Here is a 19805-nt window from a genome sequence, read left to right as displayed (position 1 = left end):
TAATGGCGGAGCAATTAAAATTGGGATGCTCGAGGCCAAAATTAGATGAGTGCAGATATCTTGGAAGATTGTGTGTCTGGAGGAGTTTACAGAGATAGGAAGGGGCTGGGCTCTGGAGGTATTTGAAAACAAGGATGAGAATTTTAAAGTCAAGGCATTGATTAATCTGGAGCCAATGTAGGTCAGTGAGCACAGGGGTGATGGGTGAACAGGACTTGGTGCGAGTAAGGACATGGGCATCAGAGTTTTGGATGACCTCAAGTTTATGGAGGGTAGAATGTGAGAGAGCTGCCAGGAGTGTGTTAGAATAACATTAACTGGAGGAGACCGGAGACAGACCGACCGAGAGAGAGAGAGCATAGCGGGAGCAGAGGTTTAAAAAGCGTGCCAAAAGGGACAGAGTTGGAGGCCGGAGAGAGAGAGCACAGCGGGAGCAGAGGTTTAAAAAGCGTGCCAAAAGGGATAGAGTCAGAGGCTGGCGACAGAGAGGGAGCGTAGTGGGAGCAGAGCAGGGGGAAAATCGAAAAGTGACGAAACAATCAACTGCGAGAACAGGGACACAGAAAGCAACCGGGGTGAGTATACAGGTAAGCTTCTAATTCAATTTAATTTAAGCCAAATACAGAATATGACTTGATTTGAATTATTAGTATATAAAGCAAAAACTAAAGCAGATTTTATATTTTATAATAGAGTGAGGGAGACAAATACTGAGTGTATTAGTTCAAATTAGGATGACTTAATACATAAACCCTAATAATACTAAATATAGCTTATCAGCATTTGTGAGATTTACGAATAGTAAGGTTTATTAGTATTGGCAAAGCTTTATTATCATTGGTAAGGTCTATTAGACACACGGAGTGCAAATTACAAGCTGAGTGTGGAGTTTCGAGTTTGGTGAGTGGTGAGTTCAGTGAAGGGGGCGGAGCTGCTCCATTTTCCTTTTTTTTTCAACTTTTTTAACCCCCCAATATTTGGTTCTTGCTTCGGTGCAGTGGAAGGAGTGGTTTGGTGAGTACCTGGTAAGCTATTCTACTTACAATAAATAGTCTGTAAAGTTAAGGTATGGCAGGATAGCTCTGCCAAGTGGAATGTACAGCCTGTGGCACGTGGGAAGTCATGGGTGCACCATGTGTCCGAGGCAAACATCTGCAGGAAGTGTCACCGGCTGCAGAAGCTTGAGCTCTGGGTTTCAGAAGCCAAGCGGCAGCTGGAGTCACTGTTGTGCATCTGTGAGGCGGAGGACTACGTGGATGGCAGGTTTAGGGAGGTGGTCACACCACAGATTAGGAGCATGCAGACAGATAGGAAATGGGTCACCATCAGGCAGTCTAAGCGAACCAGGCAGGTAGTGCAGGAGTCCCCTGACTAGGGGATGTTTAGGGGATAGTAATCATTGTATCATAAGGTTTAGGCTGACTATGGAAAAGGACAAAGAGCAATCCAGGGTAAGAATAATTAATTGGGGGAAGGCCAATTTCAATGGGGTAAGAATGGAGCTGGGGTGAATAAATTGGAGTCAAAAGCTGGCAGAAAAACCAGTAGATAAACAATGGGTTACCTTCAAAGAAGAAATAGTTCAGGCACAGTCAAAGTATGTTCCCTCGAAGGGGAAAAGTAGAGCAAACAAATCCAGGGCTCCCTGGATGATAAAAGAGGTAGAGATTAAGATAAAGAAGAAAAAGAGTGCTTATGACAGATGCCAGGTAGAAAATACTATTGCAAACCAGACTGAATATAGAAGGTCCAGAGAGGAAGTGAAAAAGAAAATAAGAGAAGCAAAGCGAGAGCATGAGAAGAGACTGGCAGCTAGCATTAAAGGAAATCCCAAAGTTTTCTATAGGCATATAAATAGTAAAAGGGTGGTAAAAGGAGGAGTGGGGCCAATTAGAGACAAGAAAAGGGATTTACACATGGAGGCAGAGGGCATAGCTGAGGTATTAAATGAATACTTTGCATCTGTCTTTACCAAGGAACATGCAACCCAGGCAATGTTGAAAGAGGAGGTAAGTCAAACACTAGAGGGGTTTAAAATTGATAAAGAGGAAGTATTAGTTAGGCTGGCTGACCTTAAAGTGGTAAAGCACCAGGGTCAGATAAGATGCAACCAAGAATACTGAGGGAAGTGAGGGTGGAAATCACAGAGGCACTGGCCATAATTTTTCAGTCTTCCTTAGACTCAGGGGTGGTGCCAGACGACTGGAAAATTGCTAACGTTACACCCTTGTTCAAAAAAGGGTGTAAAGATAAGCCCAGCAACTACAGGCCAGTCAGTTTAACTGCGGTGGTGGGAAAACTTCTAGAAAAAATAATTCGGGACAAAATCAGTAGTCACATGGATAAAAGTGGGTTAATTAAAGAAAGCCAGCATGGATTTCTTAAGGGAAAAACATGTTTAACTAACTTGCTGGAGTTTTTTTGAGGAGGTCAATGAAGGCAATGCTGTTGATGTAGTATACATGGACTTTCAAAAGGCATTTGATACTGTCACACAATAGACTTGTAGCTCATGGAATAAAAGGGATGGTAGCAACATGGATAGAAATTGGCTGAGTAACAGGAAACAAAGAGTAGTGGTTAATGGTCGTTTTTTGGGCTGGAGGATGTTTTGTAGTGGAGTTCCCCAGGGATCAGTGTTGGGACCCTTGCTTTTCCTGATATATATTAATGATCTAGACCTTGGTGTACAGGGCACAATTGCAAAGTTCGCAGATGATATGAAACTTGGAAGCATTGTGAACTGTGAGGAGGATAATGTAGAACTTTAAAAGGACATAGACAAGTTGGTGGAATGGGCAGACAGGTGGCAGATGAAGTTCAACACGGAGAAATGTGAGGTGATTCATTTTGGCAGGAAGAACATGGAGAGACATTATAGAATAAAGGGCTCTATTCTAAAGGGGATGCAGGAGCAGAGGGACCTAGGTGTATATGTACATAAGTCATTAAAGGTGGCAGGACAGGTTGAGAGAGCAGTTAATAAAACATACAGTATCCTGGGCTTTATTAATAGGGGCAAAGAGTACAAGAGCAAGGAAATTATGTTGAACTTGTATAAGACACTAGTTCGGCCTCAGCTGGAGTATTGCATCCAATTCTGGGTGCCACACTTGAGGAACGATGTGAGGGCATTGGAGAGAGTACAGAAAAGATTCGCGAGAATGGTTCCAGGGATGAGGAACTTCAGTTATGAAGATAGATTGGAGAAGTTAGGACTGTTTTCCTTGGAGAAGAGAAGGCTGAGAAGTGATTTGATAGAGGTATTCAAAATCATGAGGGGTCTGGACAGAGTAGATAGAGAGAAATTGTTCCCACTCGTGAAAGAATCAAGAACGAGAGGACACAGATTTAAAGTATTTGTTAAGAGAAGCTAAGGTGACATGAGGAAAAACTTTTTCACACAACGAGTGGTTAATGTCTGGAATGCGCTGCCTGAGAATGTGCTGGAGGCAGGTTCAATTGAAGCATTCAAAAGGGAACAAGATAGTTGTCTGTAAAGGAAGAATGTGCAGGGTTATAGGGAGAAGGCAGGGGAATGGGACTGAGGGAATTTCTCTTTCAGAGAGCCTGTGCGGAACACAAGAGGTTGAATGGCCTTCTTCTGCACTGTAACAATTCTGTGATTCTGTGAACTGCTGTCAGTGTTCATAGTAATTCCATCACCATGCATACCCTTCAGAGTTCTGGAGCTTATATAGTGCATGGGGTACCTCTCCACTGCTATGTAACTCTCCCTCAATAGAACAGTTTACGACAACACCATCTAAATCAAAAGATTCCTACCTGCAGTAATGTTTGACTCCAATAACTACCATAATCTGCACGCGAATGCACATTCAAATTTGTCCCCGCAGTTGTCCTGTGTCTTCCCCTCCTTTGGACGCAAAGATCCCAAGATGGGATGCTGTTCCATGGAAGCTAGCAATCTTCCGTATTTGGCCAAAGAGAACATCTATGACCCTTGACACTGGCAGTTTAATTATAATGCCTCCAGTTCTGTCCTCATCGAATGGCCATGAGGAAGCATTTTTCAGAAGGGATCAATGGTATGAGAAATAGGAAGTCTGGCTGATTTTTTCCTTCCCAGCTAATCCAGTGCAGATCAATGTTTGAACCCAAGAACTTCCTGCTCTGTATAACTTTGGGCAAGGCTTGGCAGTATACTTTACTAATTGAGCCATTGAGGATCCTAAATCTTCCTCTTTAAGTCATTTTGCAAGTTAAACTTAAGAATGAATTTCAAATAAAACGTTGCAGGATTTCACATTAGTGATTTGTAATGTATCCTGATTCTCTACGGTTATTAGCTCTGCATTTTGACTACACTTTGTGCAGTGTTTATGCAGAGTATGTGTTCTGAGCTGAAAGGGTTAATCCTCTGATTTTGTTTTTGCATAATGCAGGATAAGGCAATGGCAAGAAGCAGACTCACTTCTGGTTCCTCCACCTGCACTGAGAGTGGCCTTAAGTAAGATCACGGATTCAAGCACTGAACCCAACATTCGATAAGTGCACAGCCTTTGTGTTCTTCCTCGTCTCTGTGGTTCCTCATTTGATGATCCTTCACTCAGTCATGTCGAACCATATGGACCTCCTGACAGAACCCCCGTTCCTGGAAAGGTTGCCTACCCCAGACCGTCTTAGAGCCGCAAAGAAGCGCCGGGCGCAACAGCTGAAAAAATGGGCACAGTATGAGAAAGAGATGCAGAACAAAAAGAGAAAAACTGACAAGAAGAAAAGCACAGGGAATCACCAACGAGTCTCCTTTGCTCCGAATGTTACACTCCTAGAAGCTTCCTCTCGGAATGACATAGATGAGGGTAAGTGAATCTTTCGATTTGCTCAGACATGATAGTCCTGAATATCCCTTTGACTTTCTGCAATTTTGAAAAATCTGTATCAGAGCTCCTGTTCTCTTCTATTTTGCAATATCTCTTTGCTAAAATCAGGATAGTTCATAATTCCCCTACCCTATTTAAGAACATAAAAAATAGGATCAGGAGGAGGCCATGTGTCTCCTCAAGCCTGCTCTGCCATTCAATAAAATCATGGCTGACCTTCTACCTCAACATCACTTTCCAGCCCTGTCCCTTGATTCACTTCGTGCCCAAAAATCTATTGATCTTCAATATACTCAACAACTAAGCATCCACAGCCGTTGAGGTAGAAAATTCCAGATTCTCAACCCTCTGAGTGAAGAAATTTCCCCTTATCTCAGTTCCAAACAGCCGACCCCTTATCCTGAGACGATGACTCCTAGTTCTAGACTCTCCAGTTAGCGGAAACAGCCTCTCAGCTTCTATCCTGCCAAGCCTGATAAGAATTTTATACATTTCAATGAAATCACCTCATTCTTCTAAATTCCAGAGACTATAGGCCCATTTTCTCTTCATTACACAGCCTTCTCATCTTAGTGAACCTTCGTTGTAGCCCCGCTAAGGCAAGTTCAACTTTCTTAGGTAATGAGATCAAAACTGTACACACTACTTATACACACTACTGAGTCAGCGATGCTTGAGATGGCTTGGCCATGTGAGCCGCATGGAAGATGGCAGGATCCCCAAAGACACATTGTACAGCGAGCTCGCCACTGGTATCAGACCCACCGGCCGTCCATGTCTCCGCTTTAAAGACGTCTTCAAACGCGACACGAAATCCTGTGACATTGATCACAAGTCATGGGAGTCAGTTGCCAGCGTCCGCCAGAGCTGGCAGGCAGCCATAAAGGCGGGGCTAAAATGTGGCGAGTCGAAGAGACTTAGTAGTTGGCAGGAAAAAAGACAGAGGCGCAAGGGGAGAGCCAACAGAGTAACAGCCCCGACAAACAAATTTCTCTGCAGCACCTGTGGAAGAGCCTGTCACTCTAGAATTGGCCTTTATAGCCACTCCAGGCGCTGCTTCACAAACCACTGACCACCTCCAGGTGCTTATCCATTGTCTCTCAAGATAAGGAGGCCAAAGAAGATAGGCCCATTCTCTCTTCATAACACAGCCTTCTCATCTTAGTGAACCTTCGTTGTAGCCCCTCTAAGGCAAGTTCAACTTTCTCGGGTAATGAAATCAAAACTGTACACCGTGCTCCAGGAATGATCCGACCAAAGCCCTATATAATTGCAGCAAGTTTTAAGCATGTGCAGAGGCAGGGAAGGTCTGAGATGGGATGGAAGGCAGGATAGATTAAATAACAAAGGGAATGATGATGCAAAGCAAAAGGGAGTGGCAATGGGACAAGTAAGGAAAAGATGGGCTGTAAATGGTATTTTAAAAAGCTGGGTATATTTTAAACACCACCCCCACAAAAAAATGTAGGCCCCTACAGGATATTGTAATACAATAGGAGCTGTATGATATCATATCAGGGTCGTACAGTAGGATCCGATAGTCATATCCTAATGATGGGATTGTAACTAAGATTCTAAGATATCTTCCTTGTGTACTATACTTTGAGCTCTAGTTGTACCACTCAGGGAGGTGGTGGTATAGTGGTACTGTCACTGGACTCGTAATCCAGAGCCCAGGTTAACAGCCCACGAATAAAAAAACAGCTCGGGAATAATTCTGAAGGTTCAGGTTGAATATGGGCAGTGTGGTATCGCTGATGGTGAGGACAACCTAAGTTGTTGTTCAAGTGCAGTGACATGCTACAGACCACCATCTAATTAGCCATACTAGTGGTGAGTGGCTACAATAAAGTGCACTGAAATCCAGTGATGGCACCCATCCACTTCCTGAAGCATTGACTCCCGCCACCACCAGCAAACAGTGGCAATAGATGCACTGCAGCAATTCACCAAGGCTTCTTCGACAGCACCTTTCAAACTTACAACCTCTACAACCCAGAAGGACAAGGGCAGCAGGGGCCTGGTAACACCACTATCTGGAAGTTTCCCTCCAGTTCACACGCCATCCTGACTTGGAACTATATCACCATTCCTTCACTGTCGCTGGGTCAAAATCCTGGAACACCCTTCCTAACAGTACTGTGGGTGTACCTACACCACACACTGCAACAGTTCAAGAAGGCAACGCCCACATACTGTGAACAAACTTTTTAAAACGCAGGGGCAATGTTTAGTTTAAATGTTCTTTTCAGCGGTTTAGCTGATAACGGGGCGCTATGAGGTCCTCTCTGTCTAGTGAGTCTGTATATTAAAAATGTGTTACCTGCTGTTTGTGAAGTGGGCACAAAACAATTAATCTGTCTTCACCCTCTCTTTCTTTTACCCTGCACCCCCCACCATCTTTGCACTCTTTTTCCTATTTTTACCACAATTGACAGTAATATCAATGTATAGGCAGTGTGAGACATTTCCTGAGGATGAAAAGCAAAAGCCCATTTTAGACAACTTTTGCAGAATTGTTCAGGGTTCTTTTTTTATACTTTGCCAGAATTTGAGTCACTATTTTACTGTGTATGGTTTTGACTGTGTGGCTTGCTCTGTCATTGTGATGACAATATTGATGAAGTTCCATTCTGTATTATACAAAAATGAAAAGATGCCAACCTCTATAATGATCTGGAGTTTCCAAAGATGTGCTCTGTTTTAATGTGGAGCAGAATTGATGCCCCATCAGGCATAAGGTTAAACTCACTATGTGGTAGTCTCTGGCTGAACGTTGTGCCCTTCACTGAAGGGTTTAAATGTGAATTCATGGCGAGCAGATGCTCGAGAATTTGTAAAACACAGACAAGCTCGAGATATTAACTCAATGAGCGAAACTTTAAAGGCTTATTGACCATGTGCTGTGACAATAGAATGGCCCACAGTCAGTGGGATAATGCAAAATAAACAGCAGGAGCCTTTCAACATATATGGTCCAACTTTTAAATAGCTCGTTGAATATCCCTTCTCATGAAGAAGCATTCACATGTTGTATATTGGTCTGCTTGAAGTATACTCCTGTTGAGAACATAAAATTTGGAATGATACAGCATTTGACCCGTCAGATCCACTCCTTTCATAGACCCCGTATAATCTTCCCCATCACAGAGTTTATCCTACACATTTAAAATCAGGGAAAGGTTCAGCACAGATATTCTGTGCTCCTGAAAGTAAACTCTAGAACCTATAACCATACTCAGACTTTCATTCTTCAGACCTAGTCTGCTGCCCACCACAGATAGAATTTCTGTTCACTCCTGCCCCTCCCCACATTCAGTTTAATTCAGGTTGTAGCCACTGGAGGTATTTAGGAACATAGGAAAAAAGAAAGACTTTATGTAGAGCCTTTGCCAAACTTTGGATGTCCTAACACACTTTACAGCCAATTAAATACTTTTGAAGTGTTGTAATGTAGAAAATGCAGCAGCCAATTTGCACACAGCAAGCTCCCACAAACAGCAATGTGATAATGACCAGATAATCAGTTTAATGATACTGGTTGAACGGTAGATATTATCCAGGACACCAGAAAGAACTCCACTGCTCGTCTTCACAATCGTGCCATGGGATATTTATGTCCACCCTCCTCAGTTTAACATCTCATCTGAAAGACAACAGCTCTGACAGTGCAGCACTCCCTCTGTACTCCATTGGAGTGTCCAACTAGACTTTATACTCATCTCTGGAGTGGGACTTCAACCCACATCCTTCTTAGTCCAAGGCAGACATAGGAATAGGCCTATGCCCTCAAGCCTGTTCCTCCATTCAATGGGTGATCTGTACCTCAGCTCCATTTACAGTTTATTCTGTATTGTAGCCTGGCTGCTTGGTATTTGCAATAAAAGTTAGACGAATGCCCCTAGGAGATTGTAGTTGAAACAAAGGACCAACTAGACAGTTATTGGAAGCAAAGGGATGATCAGTTCCACTCCCTTTACACCATGATTGCTCTGTCTGAACTGGAGTAAAGTTTTTATTCTGTACTGATATAAGGGGCAATATCTGGAATAAGGGAGCAACATATTCCTTATTATGCTATCCTCCTTCATTACAGAATTAGAAGTAAAATGTTCCTTGTGCAAATTTCTATGAACTTATTAAAGTAATGCTCCTACTTGTCTTTGTAAGAGAAAAATGCAGATAAATTGTTTTTGTAAGTGCTTTGCATTTTCCACTCAGTGTACAGATGGAGTGGCACTCAAGTTTCATATCTGAAAAGAGCCGATTTTGACACCAGTGACGGCTTTACTTTTTTCTATTTTTGTGCTCTTCAAGTTGAGGCATGTCAGTACGGAGAAATGGAATACTGTCAATTCAGACATCAAGGTTAGATAGTGCAGAGCCAACCACAGAGTAAAGCAGAGGCGTGGCAATGTATATTGAGATGGGAGAACATCAGGGCAAGTTAAAAATCATGGAATGTTTATGGCACAGAAAGAGACCACTTGGCCCATTGTGTCTGCGCCTGCCGAAAAACGAGCCACACAGCCTAATCTCACCTTCCAGCATTTGGTCCATAGCCCTGCAGATTATGGCACTTGAGGTGCCTAATCCGATAGGTTTTAAATGAGTTGAGGGTTTCTGCCTCTACTGCCCTTTCAGGCAGAGAGTTCCAGACTCCCACTACCCTCTGGGTGAAAAAACCTTTCCTCATCTCCCCTCTAATTTTTCTACCAATCACTTTAAATCTTTGCCCCCTAGTCGCTGACATCTCTGCTAAAGTAAATAGACCCTTCACATCCACTCTATCCAGGCTGCTAACAATTTTGTACATTTCAATCAAATCTCCCCTCAGCCTTGCCTATTCCAAGGAGAACAGCCCCAGCCTATCCAATCTTTCCTCATAGCTGCATTTTTCCAGTCCCGGCAACATCCTCATCAATCTTGTTCATGACTTGGACTGGGAGGTCAACAGGAGAGGACACATTCCGTGCCCAACAACTTGATCCTCTCTTTCCTCCTCGGTGTTCGTGTCTATGGTGTCTCATATTGGTGTATAATGGTATCAAGAGGTATGGAGCTAAAGCAGGTGAATAAGTTGACCTACAGATCATCCCTGATCTAATTGAATAGGAACATAGGTGCAGGAGTAGGCCATTCAGCCCATCAAGCCTGCCCTGCCATTCAATATGATCATGGATGATCACTTCAATGCCTTTTTCCCACACTATCCCCATATCCCCTTATGACATTTTGTATTTAGAAATCTGTTAATCTCTGCTTTAAACATACTTAATGACTGAGCTTCCACAGCCCTCTGGGATAGAGCATCTGACAGTGCAGTGCTCCCTTAGCCTAATGTTTCTGGAGTGGGACTTGAAACCCTATAATATTCTGACTCGGGTGAGTATGCTAACCAGGAAGTCAGAGCTGGCAATTAGAAATTAAATAAATTCAACAGCAAGCGATTATATAAAGAAAAATGAGATGCAGAGTATCCATGTGTGGTATCACAGAGCAGAAAGGTATCAGCCTGTCCCCACAGCATTTTCAACCTGACAGGAGGGGAGGTCAGTTGCTTTGCTGCAGGAAGGACAGGAAATAAGAGGGAGCATCATCTTCAGGCTGCTTTTGACATACAACCTGACAGCTGCTTTAGAGAGTCCTGGAGACCTACTGTTTCAGTCAAGGATTTTCCAAGGAGACACAATTTGAACAAAAGGGAGAATAATAATTTAAAGCAGGAGCAAAACCATTTAATATCTCCTTCCTCAGGTATGATCAAGTGAAACCTGAATGTTGGTAAGTTAAATACTGAATATTACAGGTAGATTAAAGGGACCAGAAAAGTGATGAAAAACCCACATGCATAAAGCAGAAAATGTCTGGAATAATGTCAGAGATACAGGATGTGAAGGTGGTCATATGCCCAGTTTTGATCTACATATCTAAGGAAGGATATACTTACAGCGAAGGCTCAGTAGATTGTTTCCAGGAATGAGAAGGTTGTCCTACAATGAGAGGCTCAGTAAATTGAGCCTGTACTCTCTGGAGTTAAGAAGAATGAGAGATGATCTCATTGACACATATAAGATTCTGAAGGGGCTCGGCGTGGTAGACACTGAGAGATTGTTTCCCCTGGCTGGGGAATCTAAAGCATGGGGGCACAGTCTCAGGATAAGGGGTCGATTACTTAGGACTAGATAAAGAGAAATTTCTTCACTCAGAGGGTTGTGAGTCTTTGGAATTCTCTACCGTAGAGAGTTGTGGATGCTCTATCGTTGAAAACATTCAGGGGTGGGATAGAGAGATTTTTGATCTCTCAGGGAATCAAGGGATATGGGGAGTGGGCAGGAAAGTGGAGTTGAGACAGAAGATCAGCCATAAATGGTGGAGCAGGTTTGAGGGGCTGTGTGATTTACTCCTGCTCCTATATCTTATGAGAGAACTAGAACACCAGAGCGATAAGCTTAGGTAATCCTCACTTCTGTTTCTTGCCATTGGCCCTAAACTATGCTCCAATGGTAGAGTGTCCACTTCTATCAATTAGAACTTAAGAAATCACAATATTACAGATTGTTACAGCACAGAATGAGTGAACGCTCTCCAAGTGAGCAATTCACTTACTGCCATTCCCCCACCTTCTCCCCATAGCCCTGCACATTCTTCCTTTTCAGGTAACTATCTAATTCCTTTTTGAATACCTTGATTGAACCTGCCTCCACCACACTCTCTGGAACAGGCTTGATAGGCTGAATGGCCTGCTTATGTTCCTAAGGAGTAAACCCCCTCAACTCTACTCTAGCATTCCCACTAGCAGCTTAGTATATTTATTGCTTAGCCATACAGATCAGGAAGGTCCCAGGGTGAATCCATTCAATTCATGGTTCACGATGGACCAAAGGGCCTGTTACTGTGCTGTATAAATCTATGACTCCTGAGTTAATGGATTTCAGCCAGGAGCAATAGGAGATTCCTCAGTCGTTCACTGTTCTGATTACTAACCATAAAACCTGTTCTGGAAGTACACATGTGACTATTGAGTGAAGACAGGAATGGGCTCAACTTTATTTATGTAGTGCATTTCACAAATTCAGGACGCCCCAAAGTGTTTTACAGCCAATGAAGTAGTTTTGAAATGTAGTCACCATTGTAATGTAGGAATCATGACAGCCAATTTGCACACATCAAGTTCTCGCAAACAGCGATGTGATATTGACTAGATAATCTATTTTAAGTGATGCTGATTGTGAGATAATATTGCAGGTAGCCTTCTCATACTCACTTGTTGAGACACACAAATGAATAATGTTATCTCCTGGACTGGTTTTGATCACCTGAGAGGAAATATCAAGAGTATTTTTTTCCTTTATTGGCCCCATTTTTTTCTTTTTTTTCCTCGTCCAGGGTGTACAGGAGTGGAAGGCAGGGGGTAGGACATATCTAATCAGAATAGTCCGGGCATCATGTGAGGAGGGCAGGCTAGATGGTCGTTTCTGGCTCATAATGGTGTTGTTGGAGGAGGTTTGATCTTCCTAGAACCTTACCCCCAATAAGAATTTTCCCAGAGGGGAAATAAATATTCCAACCAACAATGCTTCTGTCCTCCTCTCAGGAGCATCTCCCTTATTGCACAAGCAGGACACCAGCCAATGCAGTAGCCTCTCTGAGTGAGACAAGCTGATTTAAATCAATTGCTGCCAAATTTGGGCTAGTTCTGCTGTGAGCTTATGGCTCCAGGACCTGGATTGTGGTTGTCCAAACACAGTTTCTGTAGAACGCTTACAGCCAGAGGCTAGAGCAGACTTTCTGCCCATCGATCTGGCCTGGATTTTACCCCAGGTCCCAGAGGTGAAAGGTCAGTGCCTAAACCCAATGTTCCGTCCAGTCTGCAGCTATGACATCCTCGTGACAAACTTCGGACTTTCTTTTCTTCCTTTGCTGTACCCAATCCAAACAAATGCTAATGGGGGGGAAAAAAAACTCTAAAAATGATCCTTAAAGTAAATTTTACTCTGCAGAAATCACCTCTGCAAGCCTACGCTAAGATTATAATTATCCCCTTTTGTTCAGCTTTACAAATTAACTTTTCAACTTTAGAATATTTTCTGTTACAACCTCTAATTCAATGTACTAAAGTGTTCATTCTGTTAGCACAGAGCAGATATCTGAAAGGAATTATGATGATTTCAAAGCCTCGAGAAACATGTGGTGAAGTTCTGACTGTGATTTAGATTTTATTTTCTGGATCGAAGGAGTTCTGTTTGAATGCTTAGATAAAGATGTCACTTTAATGTTGACATGTTGTGGTGTAGTTGACATGAATTTTTTTTCTTACAAGCACTTCTTGTACTGCACATAACCAATCACCACATTAAAATTGCTATGTACTTCTTAACCACCAGTTCTGTTGGGCCTCAGGGTTGCACATAAATACATCTTGGTACTTGGTCAGATATGGAGTTCATGGTGTTGGGAAATAGAAGATAGAAATCTTGGCTGATTCTGCCTTTGAAAGAACAATTCTGAAAATTCAGGGAACTGATCAAGAAACAAATATTTTCAATGGTTTTTGATAGTTAGGAAGTGCATAATATGAAAGACAGAAATTAAAAACTAGCTAATGGTTGTAGATTTTTTCAGAGGTTGGCATCCCTGTACTCCCTTTTTTTAATTCATTCATGGGATGTGGGCGTCACTGGCTATGCCAGCATTTATTGCCCATCCCTAATTGCCCTTGAGAAGGTGGTGGAGAGCAATGTTTATTGATTCCTTAAAATAAAAACAAAATACTGCAGATGCTGGAAATCTCAAATTAAAAACAAGAAATGCTGGAACCACTCAGCAGGTCTGGCAGCATCTGTGAAAAGAGAAGCAGAGTTAACGTTTCGGGTTTTCTTGTTTTTATTTATTGATTCCATAACTGATATGTAAGTACTTTGAAGATCTGCATCTCTTCGAGTTTTTGTTTTTGATCTTCAGGATGTTCTGCCGACTTCTGTTAATGCTGTAAGACAGTGTCTGTCGATTTCTGAGTAAGACTGCCAACAGATCCAGTGAATGGCTGTCTCCCAGGATTAAATGCATTTTTGTTATCTACTCATGAATTGTGAGACGGAAATAAAGTATTATTACAGTAATAAAGCTGGTCCAGTGCCAATGATAGCTGTATTGTTATATTAATACAATTTGATGAAAATAAATGTTCAAAACACCATCTGCATTCAAAACACAAGGAATGATAACATTTAATTCAGCTATCATCTGTATTTCTCCCTATTATTTCTCGATTTTAATTCAACTTTTTCATTTGTTTTCTATTCAATATGTAACCTAATGTTATATGAATGATTAAGTGGAATAGCAAAGGTTAACCTGGAGCACTACACCAAGCCAAACAACAATTACAGGACAAGCCAATGTAGAGAGAGACCGATAGCAGGAAGCACTTTTTCGCAGAGAGCGACTCAGGCCGGAATTTTACGGTGGATGGACGAGAGCCGGACTCCGACATGAAAGTCGGTGGCGAACCCGCTTCCGCCTAGCCTGGGGATCCGTCTCGTATTTTACAGATCCACAGGCTTTAATTGTCTTGAGGTGGGACTTCTACCCATCCAATCAGCGGGCCGGCAGCTCTTAGTCCCAGCAGAGCCACCGGGAGCGGTGGCCACTGCTGGGACTGCAGCCAAGCCAACGCCATGGATCCAGGAGGGGGCAAGTAGGGGCATGCCTCACCAGGGGCATCAGTCCTGCCCTGGTGAGGCTGGAGTGGTCCTTTGGGGGAGAGGGGTGTCTTGATTCCCGGGGGTGGGTCTGGAGGCGGGGGCAGCCCTCAATTGGGCACCCTGTGCCCAACTGCCATGCCCCCCCCCCCCCCCCAGGCCGTGGAAAGGCTGGCAGCTGTTGCTGGGAGGCCTTTCATGTCACCAGCGTGCCCGCTTGCCACGGGTAAAATACCCGTGGAGGCGGGCGAGGGCCCTTAAGTGGCTATTTAAGGGTCTTGATTGGCCTCGTGCGGGCCGTTTCCCAACCCCCCTGCCCCACCGCCTGACCTCCGTAAACATGTCCAGAGGCAGAATCGGGGTGGGTAGGCCTCCCGGAGCCTGCTGCTCAATTTTACGCCACCCCCATGCCACCATCCGACCCGCTGGGGCGGCATAAAATTCCGGCCTTAATATCTGGAGTGGTCATCCAAATAGGGCAATGGGGGAGGCAAAAACTCTGGAATAATTTCATGTTGTGAGTGGGGGGAGGGGGTGCGGTCAGTAAGTTTCTACAGTAGGATAAGCAAGATGCATCAAATGGCTCTCATCTGTATTTATCTTTGTGATAACTAATTACCTGATTGTGCCTTGTTCAGAGAAGTGTTTGACCAATTACATACAAGGATATAAAAAAACCCTTAGCAAATGTAATCACCTCTAAGTCTGCCAAATGATGCTTCACCTCCCGAAGGACGTGGATGAGCTTTCCGGACGTCGATGGTGGGCACTGAGGAAATGGCTTATTACCTGCACCAGATTCCACCCCCCTCCCCCCCCCTTTACCCCCCCCACCCCCGTCCCCTTCCCTGCTCCACCCTCTCAGCTCACCCCCTCACAACCCCGTCCCAGCCCGCCCCCCCCTCGCACCATCTTCACCCCGCACCCCCTTCCCCTGCACCCCCCCCCCACCCCCTCCCTCTACCCCTCCCCCTTGCATCCCCTCCTCCCACCGGCACCATCCTACACCTGTGTAGGGGCCCCAACAACCCCACTGCCTTGTGGGCGTCTCGGGAGAGACCAAGGCTAAGGGAGTAAACCCTAACAGAAAATCCGGAGCGGAACCCCGTAGGCGGTCATGTGTCACCTTTGGCATGTTTCCGGCAGTTCCTGCAGCCATACTGGTGCCAAACGTCGTGTCCTGCACTCCTTTGGACCCCACCAGAAAGGCCGAGAGGGGGGTTTTGACGACTGGGCAACTCTCAACCTCCATAAATTTGCCCAGGCATGCGCCATGGAGAGGTCACTCCACTGACCACCTCCAGGCGCGTATCCATTGTCTCTCGAGATAAGGAGGCCCAAAAGAAAAGAAAGAATATGATATGGTCATGTTTTGTGGGTTAGACAAAGAAGTAGCTTTGTCATTGAAGAAATTTGGACAGGCCAGGGCATCTGGAAATTACATTTGAAACTAAAATAAATTGCCATGTTCTTTGCCTGGCTATATGTTAAAATAACACACTTTGGGCTGAGTTTACTTAGCTTCAGTTCAGTGAAATGGAAAAATATGCAAGTAGTGAGCAACTTTAAAATATTCTTTTCAAATATCCATTAGTGAAAGAAGTATTTTGAAACATTGTCTTTTCTATACAAAGAAGGCAATAAGGTTAGATTTTAAAAAATAGAATCTTTAAGTACGGGGAAAGTCCATTGGACCCACAACTCTGCTTTAGGTCGACCTCAGCTTCACTAAGCTCAACATCAGAAAGTTCAAAGCAATTGTTTTTATGCCACAAACGTCCATTCCATCATCAAGACCATTTATTTGCACCTCTGCAACATTGCTGCCTGTGCCTTGATCTTTGCTGAAACCTTATTTCTGCCTCTGTTACCACCAGATTTGACACTCCAAACATATCTCTGCCGGCCTCCCGTTCTCCAGAAATAACATGTTGTCCAAAATACTGCCCTCTGTTCTCTATCTCACTCACCCATCATTCCCATCCTCCATGACTCACACTGGCTCCCAACACATTCAATTTTAAATCCTTGTCTGCATCAATACATCCTTCCACAGCTTCACTCCACTCTATCTCTGCAATCTCCTAAATCCTCTCACACTTTCTCTGTGCCCCTCCTTGTGTGCATTTTCCCCTGCTCCCTTTGGCTGTTCTCTCTGGAACTCCTTCCCTAAACTCATTCGTGTGTCTAACTCTCCACCTTTTTAAAATCCTCCGAAAAACCCATCTTTTCAACCAAGCTTTTAGTCCCTTCATCATCTCTCCATGACTCGGTATGCATTTTGCTTGTTTATTGCTATTTGTGAAGTGCTTTGGGACTTTTTTGTGTTAACGTTGCTATATAAATGCAAGCTGTAACAGATTTGAGTTGCTTTTTCATTCAGATTCCCCTGCTGTAGGTTCAGTGACTCAAGCAGTTGCTTGGGGCTGGGTTTGACTGCTCTTCTGGAGTATTCAACTTACCTCATTCTCATAAGAGTTGAAGATATGGGGCAAATAACTTTTTTATACATAAACTTTCACTTTGTAGTGATTAGCTTCCAAATAGTTCACTTGAGTTCAGTTGCTAATTTGAACTAGGTCATTCTGAAGTCTTTGAACTAAGCTGCGCCAATAATATTAGCTTCTGAAGCAATCACTACAGTTAGCATCAAGGTGCTTTTTATACTGCTTGTCCCCCACTGTTGGTTCGCTAGAGAAAATCTCCTTTTCTGTGCTGCTCTTGGCTCCACTGCATTATACAGAGTTGCTTGAGGAGCTGACTGCTGGGGTTATCTCAAGGAATGGTATATTGCAAAGCTGAGCAGGAGAAGAGCTGAAATGACAGGATGGGAATGACCTTAATAGATTGTAAATCCAGCGACTGACTCCCTGCCTATACTGTGCTGAAACCAGATCTCTTAAACCAACAGCAAATTTATTGAAAGCAGAAAGAAAGAACTTGCATTGATATTTCAACTTGCATGTCTTCAGGATGTCCAGAAGAATTTCACAGCCAATTATTTTTTTTGAAGTGTAGTCACACTTCAGCCAATTTGCACACAGCCGTGAGTTGAATGACCAGTTAACCTGGTTTTGTTTGAGGCCAGGACACCAGGAGAACACCCTCCTGTTTAAAAAAAAAAAATCCATCTTTAATTTCTCTTAAATTGAGACCTCACAGCACTATCAAAAGTGCAACACTCCCTCAGTACTGCATTGATGCATCAGCCTAGATTGTATATTCAAGTCCTAGAGTGAGACTTAAATCCACAAACTAGCAGGCGAGAGTACTATCAACTGAGCGAAGCCAACATTTTTCCCCATATCAAGGCATTAATACGTTGCAGTGCACCCAACAGAGTTGAGATCTCAGCGTGCCCTGTCAGCTATTAGAAAAATGCTTTTAGAGTTGTGTAGTTTCCAGATCATTAGTTATACTTGTTTGGTTAATGTAAATTATGTAATGGATCAGTTGGTACACTAATCAGTTTGAAGTGCCTGAGGCCTTTGGAGGTGTAAGGAGAGGCTTTTTCAATTGACATGAAAGGCAAGGTCAAGCGTTGCAGCACATGTACAAATTCAGCCCTGGGATGTGAGCATCTTGTTGCATTACATTGTGCTTGGGTAATGCAGATAAAAACAAATCTGGCGATGAATTTACAAGCATTATTCTTTCAAGTAAATTTGAACCAGATCCATACCAAGGAAAAAGGGTTTCTGCCTTTTGATTGCTTTTCAATGATCCTTGCTGGAAAGTGACTGTTTAGTCATTGCAAGAGGACAGGAATAGGCTTGGGCATAACGCCCCCTCCCCATGTTAGCCAGCCATGTTCTGGGATCACATAAAGAATGATGATTTGAAAGAAGCACCAGAGGGCTACCAGCAACCCCTGCACCTATGCCCCAGTGAGAGTTGATACCTTTAGAAGGAGAACAACAATGTGTGTGTGTGTGTGTGTGTGACGCCATTAAAGTAACAAAACATCCCATGGCTCTCCACAAGAACAACATAAAACAAAATATGACACTGAACCACATAAGGAGATATCAGGGCAGATGACCAAAAGCTTGGTCAAAGAGGTAGGTTTTAAGGTGTGTCTTAAAAGAGGATAGTAAGGTAGAAAGGGAGAGGGGTATAGGGAGGACATTCCTGAGCTTAGAGACTAGGCAACTAAAGGCATGGCCACCAATAGTGGAGTGAATAAATGAGAAGACGGAAGAAAAATTTCTCCCCAACATTACTTGGGTGGTCATTTTGGAATGGGGATCCCAAATAGTTTGGACATCCAGATACGGTTAATGTTTCTTTTCATTGTTTTCAGCGAGCAGTGACTTTCACCTCATCAATTTGGCATGGATTTGAACCCTTGTCCCCAGGTCAACTGCCAGTGTCTTGCATCCTGTACTACCCAGTGGTCTGCTTTTAAATAAATGGTTGTTGGTTATGATGCCCTCACAGATATGATGTTTGACAACTAGTACTGAAAGTTAAGGTTCCGTAGTGATGTTGATAGTATCACAGAATGATATACCACAGAAAGAGGCCATTTGGCCTATTGTGCCTATACCACCTATACAGTTAGTCCCACTTCCCCGTTCTTTGTCCGTAGTTCTGTACATATTTCCCCTTGAAGTATTTCTCCAATGCCCTTTTGAATGTTACTATTGAATCTACTCATCCCATCCTTTCAGGCAGTGTATCTGAGATCACAGCAAATCACAGCATAAAACAAAAGTTTCCTCATGTTGCCTCTGAGCAAATCACCTTAAATCTGTGACCTGTGGTTACTGACCCTTCTGTCATTGGAACTAGTTTCTCCTTATTTACTATATCAAATGTTCATGATTTTGACTATCTGTATGACTATACTTTTTATAAAGACACCAAGTGTGAGGACTTTGCCACTTGGGCTTGATCATAATTTTTTTGGTTGGAGTAGTTCTAAGCATTGTTTCTGCAACACAACAGTCAGTGACAATGAAGATGGTATGGTGTTTGCTGCCGTTGGGGTCCTCTCAATTGTCAAAGGACCAATTTCACAAGTAGACCCTTTCACAAGCTGACCAAAATCTTCAAAACAACTGTGTGTAAATACAGTAAATACAGGCAGTAACGAGGTGCACAAGGCTTATTCAACCACCTGAAATAGTCAGCACTCTTAAGTTATAAGTGGCACCTTAGTAATTGACTTTTGTGATAGTGGCAAATTGTTAGTGCTTTTTGCCATATATAGGTGGCTGCTGTGGAGAGGTATGGATGGTATAAGTATTGTCAT

General features: G+C 43.3%; 1 protein-coding gene across 3 annotated transcripts in view; it reads left to right on the top strand.

Moving 5' to 3' along the window:
* The window catches only part of LOC137378284 (protein phosphatase 1 regulatory inhibitor subunit 16B-like), a 149001-nt gene that overhangs the window by 33019 nt on the left and 96177 nt on the right, over window positions 1-19805 (top strand). For all 3 annotated transcript variants that reach the window (XM_068048525.1, XM_068048526.1, XM_068048527.1), the window contains exon 2: window positions 4407-4823. In XM_068048525.1, coding sequence (XP_067904626.1) covers window positions 4559-4823 — 265 coding nt within the window. In that variant the 5' untranslated portion in view covers window positions 4407-4558. The remainder of the gene's footprint in view (window positions 1-4406; window positions 4824-19805) is intronic.

This window comes from Heterodontus francisci, chromosome 16 (assembly GCF_036365525.1).
Source record: "Heterodontus francisci isolate sHetFra1 chromosome 16, sHetFra1.hap1, whole genome shotgun sequence".
In the NCBI taxonomy this organism is placed as follows: Eukaryota; Metazoa; Chordata; class Chondrichthyes; order Heterodontiformes; family Heterodontidae; genus Heterodontus; species Heterodontus francisci.
The sequence above is the reverse complement of the archived record's forward strand: the minus strand, read 5'-3'. Positions and strand labels throughout refer to the sequence as shown.